The following is a 9,310-nucleotide window of genomic DNA, read 5'->3' as shown; positions in this document are numbered from 1 at the left end:
CTTCTTCTTCTTGTTCAATGGCCGTTCACTCGGAGTATTACCGCCACCTACTGTATATCTTGCGCACATGGGTGATGAATCTGTATTGCTATCAAGAAAACTAAAAAATAAATACATTTTGTAATGCCCCACCCACCCCAGAAGATGCATGTTCAGCATCCTCAAACACTAAATCCTGTGGTCTAGTCCTGTAAGCTCTAAAACTGTTAAAACCACCTTAAATATCTGATTATCACCCAAACCCTTTCCCAGAAGGTCCACAACGCTCACTGGCCTGTTCCTTATGTTGCTAAAAAGATTATGTCGCTGAACATCATATTTACTACATTTAAAAAGCACATGCTCTGCTGTTTCAAAAACATCACATTCATCACACATACCGTTTTCATGCTTCCCCATTAATGCAAGTGTTGAATTTAGTCCTGTGTGACCCATCCTTAATCTAGAAATCATTACTTCTTCCTTTCTGTGCCTTCCATAAAACTGTTCTTTTTTCGCTATACTGATTTTACAATATTATAACACCACCTACCTGTGCTGTTATTTTCCCATCTTTGTTGCCATATTCTTATTATTTTCCTGTTAATCACTGATTTTATCTAATTTCTTCCCAGAGGTACCTTAACATCCACCAAGTTTTTCTTTAATGCTTCTTTTGCTAACTTATCCGCTGTTTCATTCCCTAATATCCCAGTATGTGCCGGTACCCAACAAAAGATACAATTATACCCTCTATGTTCAGTCTGTACAGTAATGTATACATTTCTACTAGCAGGTCTTCTCTATCAGTTTTTGTCGACAGTATACTTTTAAGAGTTGATGAAGAATCTGAGCAAATTACAGTCGGAGTCCTATTTGGCTTAATCTGTTACCCACTGCAATCCTACTATTATAGCAGTTAATTCTGTAGAATATACGGACAATTTGTCACTTAACCTTAAACTTATTTTCGTCTTAAATCTTGGAATGTACACTCCTATGCCCACTTTTTGTTTGATTGGGTCTTTAGATCCATCTGTATAAATCTGTATAGAATAATACAATTTCTCTCATAAAAACATTGATTTCATAACTATTAGTATATCTTTCTTCTGCTTTTTCCCGGGCCTCCAACGATCTCATTTCAACAATAGGTCCAGGGATATTCATACCGATACCCCATTTAATGGCATGTTGGGACAGATTATACTTCATTCTCCAGACCACAATCCTTGACCCACTGTTCATACTTCCAACCAAAACTATTCCCTCCATTCTTTTTATATTCCCAACAATCATTTAAAATTGTGCGTGTACGATGACTCTTATTACTACCCTGTAAATTAACCCAATACATCATCCCAAGCTTTTCTCTTCTTAAATCTAATGGCATCTCCCCCATTTCGACCCTGATGGCATCTAGAGGAGTTGATCTTATTGCTCCACAGCAGATTCTAAGTGCTCTGGACTGTATGATGTCCAGTTTCTTTAATTCTGATTTTGCTGCAGCACCATACACTGCACACCCATAGTCTATACTAGACCGTATTAAGGCTTGATATACATGAAACAGTGCACTTTTTCTTGCTCCCCATTCATACTTTTATTAATTTATTACTCCTTTGCATTTGTTTTCCGTTTTCTTAATATGTCTCTTCCAAGTTAATTTCTCATCGAAGATATTTGAACTCTTGTCACTCTTTCTAGCAATTGATCATAATTTCATAGTCATTTGTTCCATTTTCCTTTTCTTTGTAAAAACCATATATTGAGTCTTTGATACCGAAAACTTCAATCCCCAATCTACTGACCACCTTTCAACTTCATTTATTGATTCTTGTATTCCTTTAACTACATTTCCTAAATCCCTACCTCTTTTCCATACTGCGCCATCATCTGCATATAACGCCTTCCCAATGCTTGGTTTAACTCTTTCAAATATATAATTAATCATTAAACGAAATAAAATTGGGCTGATTACACTTCCTTGTGGAGTCCCATTCAGGATATCACACCATGCTGACATTTCTTCACCTATTCTTACCTGGAATGTACGCTCAAACAAAAAATGTAATATCCAATTATTCCCCCGTTCTCATTGACCACTGCGCAAGTGTGAGAAATAGCGAAGCTCGTCAATTTAGATGATGTAATACGTTCTCATATTAAGCGGATTCTATTCTATTAATATCGCCAGACTAGCATATTGAATATTAGTGTACTTACTCGCTTCAACAAATGCTTTCAGTGCCTCAAGTTGTTCTGCATCAGTAAACTGAAGAGCCTTTTCTAATATTTGACGATATCTGTCAAAACAGTGCACAAAAACACATTCATTAGACTACGAATTATTAGAATTGTTTGCAAAAAAACAAGCAAGTGCTGTTGGGGGCAGGGCATGTTAATTCTAGAACATTTGATTGGACAAAACTTTAAATACGCCCCTACATGCAACATGAGTCATCAACATATTTGGTCTTTTTAACCAGAAAAGACTGTAAAATATTGTGTATGTCTGATGAAAGACCATTTTGTCCACCTTTAGGTGCACACTAGCATATAAATTACCTCAAAGCAAACATTAACTAAAAGTCTCAATTTTTCATTTCATTGCGTCTTTAATTCCAGACAGAGTTCAAATATCTTAAACGTTTATTGTTAACTGTATATTTATAAGTGATGCCATGTCATAATAACTGATTGCTTGAGTAAAAGTAATTTACTTGACCAGTAAACATGAGTTTTGATTCAGAATCCAAATGAACATAGGAATTAGCTTGATATGATGACAAAACAAACAAAACTGTAACGTTTTTTTAATCAAATCTTATTCGATATAAATAATCAATCATCTTTCTGCGTACGATACTGCACGGAAGTTGTGGCGTGACGTCATTTGTTGTTTCCTGCGAAGGCGTGGCTTGATTATGGGATGTTAGAGGTGAAATGGCGCTCGGCGCGGTATTTTAAACAATCGTCTTCGTCTGAGAGCGGATGATCGACGCGATGCAGCGCCGAGTTGGACTTAAGAGTGCGTGATCGAGAGGAAAACCTTGAGGATTTCAGAAGAGCGTCTGGACACTCATCTCGAGCGAGCGTAAGAAGTGCTTTGAGCTCGGGTGTGTGTTCAGCGAGAGGCAATATGATCTGCGCTAGTTAGCCGAGCTGCTAGCAGTGTGTGTGTGTGTGTGTGTCAGCTCGCTCCAGAGTGCGTCACACGCCCAGCTATGATCGCTGCTAATGTCTGGGGAACTTCTGCATCACAAACCAAACACGGGCAAAGCTTAATAGTGTTAGTTATTAGCTGCTAACTGGTTAGCACCCGAGGCTATACCTGACAGTCAATGACAGCGAGCTGCTGGCCCTACGCGCCTGTCATACTCATCTTTAGAGTTTTATTCTGCATAATCATTGGTTCACAGCATTGTTAGTTGCATTTAAAACGTGAGATTTTAATTTGTATATTAAAATTAATTTATATATATATAAAATAAAAGATATAATTTTGTGGCAGAGTGACGTGGTCCTCTCATGTTGCCTTTTGTAATTAAACCGATAGTATTTTGGTTTTAAACTGTGTAAGTTTGACTTTTTGCGCTCAGGATGTTTGTTTTATGTTTGCACAATATGCACTGATTCGGGTAATGGAAATAATTATCAATATTAAGTATTGTTGATGCACTTCTGTTTTCTAAACCGTAGTCGCTTTATATATACATATCGTCGACATGAAGCTTTAAAAGAACTACGTGGCTTTCGTTTGAGGGACAGTCTCTTTAATGTGCACGAGTTTGCAATATTACATTTTAATTTTATATACATGTGATTGTACCAATTCATTTGAACTCAAATAATACAGGTGCACGAAGGTGAAGAGAAAATTGCAAAACCTGTTGTTCAAAACCTGTATGGCTTCTTTTTTGTCTGTGGAAGACCAGAAAGATGTTTTCAAGCTGACAAAATCAATCCTCACTCATTAAACTGTACGGAAAAATATGCACTGATAGTGAATGGGAACCGAGGCTGATAAACATTTTCTGTTTCAGTGAAGGAAAAGTTATGCGGGTTTGAAACGAATAACGACAGATTAAGATTTTTAAGTCTCAAAAGGATAATTGTGAACGTCGTTTGTCTGTTCTGCTCCTCCTTTGTGTGACAAAACAACAAATCCTGCTGTTTTCTGCCGCTGTTTCTCGTGTCTGAACTGATGACGAGATGAAAATGGCGGATCTTTCGAAATCTAACCCCGGCCTGAAATAGATAACTCTCTTTAACAGCAGACAAACATCCCTGTCTACAATAACGCGTATGAATGCCTTGTAAATAGAGATATTTCCATGGCAACAGGATAGACAGGAAAGCAGGCGCGTCGAATATCAACAAACTCCGTCTGATGTGAAACTGACAGACGGTCTTGTTTGGGTTCACTGAATGAACTGTTGAGGTAAAGGATTAAGCACGGATTGTTATTGTCAGGCATATCCAGAGGCCTGCTGTTGTTTCACGGTGTTTAAAACGGCTGTAAAAGTGTTGAATGTTACGTTTGAGCGACTAAACGCATGCATAAAAGTGTTTGTTTGTTTTGAGTGTGGATGGTTAAGCACGATTTCTTAAGCGCACGTAACTGCTGTCAGTATTGTCAGTTTTCTGAAGCACAGCCTGGCTAGTTCATGATGTTAGCTGTGACAAAAATATAATTGTATGTTAACTGCTGGTTAGCTCCTGTGCTAGTTAGCCGCATAGCAGCTGAGTATAAACAGCCCGTCCACACTGAACGCGAGAGTGACTGGAATGAATGGGAGCGGTCCTGTCGCGTCGCTCGCAGTTTATAAAGTGTTTGGTAAATATGGACATTTAAATGGCCCGCCAGTTGATTGTAGCGGAATATGTGACATAACTATTATGCAGCTATGTTTGATATAATGGGTTGGGCTAGTAGTTTCAATCCAAACTGCTACATAAACAACAAAATTGGTAACAGTTGTTCTCAGTACAGTACATTTCAGTGTTTATAAATGCTGTGTAGACATGTTGAAAAGGAAAACATGGTTCCCACAAGCCATGTAAATTCAGAGTATATTTATCTTGTTTTCTTTACCCAGAAAAAAGTCAATAGAATTATTGCAAGTCTAAAGTCATGGAGATGATTTATGGAAAATATTTGGAAAAACTCTAAAATATTAATATAATGTCATATATGTTAGTATATATACTAACGATAACTGTATGTATGTGTGTGAATAGCCAAAAATACATTGTATGGGTCAAAATTATTGATTTTTCTTTTATGCCAAAAATCATTAGGATATTAAGTAAAGATCATGTTCCATGAAGATATTTTACAAATTTCCTACCGTAAATGTATCAACTTAATTTTTGATTAGTAATATATGCATTGCTAGAACCTCTTCTGGACAACTTTAAAGGCGAATTTCTTATTATTTAAATTTTTTTTTTTTGCACCCTCAGATTCCAGATTCCTTATTTATTTTTATATAAATCTCAATTTCAAAAAATCTACCTTTATGACTGGTTTTGTGGTCCAGGGTCACACACACACACACATGCATTTTATATAGTTTATTATTTGTAAAAAGGCAACATTATATATACACCCACACGTGTGTTAATAATATTAAAAAGAAGATATATAGTTAATGTTTATATATAATGTTAAACAAAATGAAATATATACATTTTATATAGTTTTACTTTAAATGTAAGTACATAGTTGTTAAGGCCACTTAATATAAAGTGGGTCCAGTTTTACTATATTATATAAAAAAAGATTCTATTCTGCAAAGATATTTTAGAATTTGACATTGTTACTAAATATTTATATTTCAAATAAATGCTGTTCTTTTGGACTTTCTATTTGACAAAGAATCCTGAAAAAAATGTTTCAACAAAAATATTAAGCAGCACCACTATTTTCAACAGTAACAATATAAGAAAACATGTTTCTTAAGCAGCAAATCAGCATATTAGAGTGATTTCTAATAGCCTTGGTGAAAATGAGCTAGTTCTAAAAAAAATTGAACTGTGGTGTACTTGCAATACATTTACACTGTTTCAGTAATATAGTCTCATCTCTTGTTTGTGGATGTTTCTATGTTTTTACTCATTTAAGAAATGAATTTTTCACTCCCAGTGTGTTTTCAGTAACTTCGTACACGATGGATGTGGTTTCACCTGAGCTCAACAGCCTCCTCCCTGATGAGATTATGGATACGGAAGCCATCGCGATGGAAGAGGAGCTCCCCGCCGAGCACCTCGCTGCTCCTCCCCAATCTGAACCAGAGCCACCGCAGGTTCCTATGGAGACAGAGCTGCCTGAAATCGTCAGCTTGTGTCCAGCCACCACGTCTATGCAGATTACCTCCACCTCCACCGACGCTCAGTGCAGCACCAGCTCAGGAACTCAGCTCCTCCTCGCCCCCTCCGGCCTTATATCCGGCACCACCACCTCTGCCAAAACCACCGGTCCTGCGGTGACTCAGAACCTCCCCAAAATCTCCAGCGTTACTGTCCCGGCCAACCACCAGCTTATCATCAACAAAGTGTCCGGCGCCCCCGCTGCGGTTGGCAAGTCTCCAGGCGCTGCTGTGTAAATAGGTCTGAAGGAAACTTTTGGCTTGTCTCCCGAAGCCACATGAGGGCGCAATGAGCAAAATAATAGCGCATTAAATTGCCAACGCAAAGGAAATAACTGTCTATAAAAAGAAAAACGTGCATTACGTCTAAATTAACTCATATAAATCAAGCATAATTTCATAAATTGAACATTAAAATGCAACAACGTCACTTACATCATCATCACCGCATCTTGCGCTCCACTAATGACGCTCCCAGATGCACACCTAACATTTGATTGTACTATTTTTGCATTCAAATGCAAATGTTTATTTTAAATTCGACTAATTTTTTTTTTATTCACAATCTCCTCATCACGGGCAGGCACAGCACTCAATTCAGCATGTGTTCGTGTTTGTGTGAGCGGTCTGCGTCACTCATAGCACGTGCCTATATATCGTGCGTTATATCGAACATTTTTTCTATCGTTATCAAAGAAGGTGTATCGTCGATAAATATCGATACCGGTTTATCGCCCAGGTCTAGTGTTAACAACCTTTCATTAAAACACTGATCATGCAGACATTGCAGAAATGAAGCATAAATATTACCATTTTATTTTAAGACCCTTGGCCACAGTTTCTTATAATTGTCTAGTTTTTTTTTTGTTTTTAATAAGAAATGCCAAGGTGTTACCTAATATGAAAATCTGTAATTGCTGCAGCTGAGAAGTAGTTAGTCACTTTTTACACTTTGTACACAAGCATGGAAAGAATAGAAAAGGCTTTATATTCGTACATTTTTTTTTTTTTAGTAAGTAAAAATAAATTTTTTAGTGTATTTTTTAAATGTATTATTATTCATAGATACAAACACCTCACCTTTACAGTAGGTGACAACTCACTTTTTTTTTAGATCATTGGGGGGGGGGGGGGCTTACAAGGGTACTTGATTGGGTACTTGTGATCTTACAAGGGTAAATAAAGAACTGGTGCCGGTTGCAGACTGGTCATAACTTTTTATATTCAGTTAAGAAAAGGTAGACTGGTCTTATTTGTATTGGAAAAGTAAGACCGATAACCACTTGGCAACTGCAAGTTTTGTATAGTATTTTCTTTACTAAACTATATCTAAAAAGGGTAATATTTTATGTATTTGAGGTCTGAGATGTGGGAACAGTGAAGAGAGAGGGCAAACATTTTTCATTTTAGGTCAGCATTGCCATCTAATCAGCCAATATTGTCTTAAATAGCCTGTATAGCACTTCATCTTTTATAACATTGGATTTTGACCAAATATATTCAATCTTGATTTTTGTGAAATGTTGCAACAAGATTTTATTTTATTTTTTATTTTACATTTTTTTTGTGTGTGTGAAAATTTCAGTTTTTGACATATAAGGTAATAAAAAATATTTTTCAAAATACCTAACTGCAAATGAGCATGTAAAACAAATATCTTTAAAAAAAATTCCACATGGAGCATGCCCTCGGTTCTCACCTTTTTTCCCCCTTACCTGTTTGCATATCCGATTATTATTTATAGTAATTTTTAAAAATAAAAAAAGGAAAAATGCTATTTTTAATGTATTTTTAATGAGCGGTTTTTGCTTATTATTTATAATTATTTAAAGCCATATTTGTTTTCTTTTAATGCAAAAAATAACTTTTTTTTTTTACTTGTAAGGTAAATGCCTGTTTATAACTTTTTTAATGAATTATTGTTAATATTAATTATCTTTTATAGTCATTTTTTTAAAAGGAAAAAGACTACTGTATTTTTAAAATGTGCAATTATTCTTAGTAATATTTCAAAAAATGTATATTTCAAAATGAGTTATTTTTATAGTATAATTCAAATGAGCTATACTATTTGTTGTTGTTGTTATTGTTATATTACATATTTGTAAATGTTTTTCTATAAGGGAAAATGTCTTTTGTTACTATATGTGACCCAGGACCACAAAACCTCTTTTTTTCTTAAGTGTCAATTTTTCAAAATAGAGATTTATAAATTGATGAATAAACAAGCTTTCCATTGATGTATGGTTTGTTAGGATAGGACAATATTTGGCCGAGATACAACTATTTGAAAATCTGGAATCTGAGGGTGCAAAAAAATCAAAATATTGAGAAAATCGCCTTTAAAGTTGTCCAAATGAAGTTCTTAGCAATGCATATTACTAATCAAAAATTAAGTTTTTATATATTTACGGTATAGGAAATTATGATCCGCACTCACGAGAACAATCTTCTGTTTTCTTTTATTTTACATTCATTACTGATGGGAAAAGATATATTTACGGTAGGAATTTTACAAAATATCTTCATGGAACATGATCTTTACTTAATACTCTAATGATTTTTGGCATAAAAGAAAAATCTATAATTTTGACCCATACAATGTATTGTTGGCTATTGCAACAAATATACCCCAGCGACTTAAGACTGCTTTTGTGCTCCAGGGTCACATATTTTTATAATATATTTATAGTAATTTTTAAAATATCTTTTGTTTTATTTTAAAAACTTATTTTTAAAAATAAAAATTATCAAATAAAAAGAAAATACATTTGTTTAACTGTATTTTTAAAATCATCGATTATATTCAATATATTAACTTATAGCCATGTTTGTACTTTTTTTTTTTTTTTTTTTTTTTTTCTGTAAGGAAAAATGGCATTGGTTAATTTAATTACCTTAAAGTACAATCTTATTTCCTGTTCAGTGTCTATCATGGGCAGCTGAAATAATTGGCA

The 9,310-nt window shown here is 34.9% G+C and overlaps 1 protein-coding gene across 1 annotated transcript in view; it reads left to right on the top strand.

Moving 5' to 3' along the window:
* The first annotated feature begins 3,503 nt into the window (after positions 1 to 3,503).
* LOC107744261 (protein lin-54 homolog) overlaps positions 3,504 to 9,310 on the top strand; it is a 21,774-nt gene continuing 15,967 nt past the window's right edge. The window contains exons 1-2 of the mRNA XM_016557798.1: positions 3,504 to 4,423; positions 6,131 to 6,586. Coding sequence (XP_016413284.1) covers positions 6,156 to 6,586 — 431 coding nt within the window. The 5' untranslated portion in view covers positions 3,504 to 4,423; positions 6,131 to 6,155. The remainder of the gene's footprint in view (positions 4,424 to 6,130; positions 6,587 to 9,310) is intronic.

This window comes from Sinocyclocheilus rhinocerous, unplaced genomic scaffold (assembly GCF_001515625.1).
Source record: "Sinocyclocheilus rhinocerous isolate Xijiao unplaced genomic scaffold, SAMN03320098_v1.1 scaffold317, whole genome shotgun sequence".
NCBI lineage: Eukaryota > Metazoa > Chordata > Actinopteri > Cypriniformes > Cyprinidae > Sinocyclocheilus > Sinocyclocheilus rhinocerous.
This window is presented reverse-complemented; position numbering and strand designations above follow the sequence as displayed.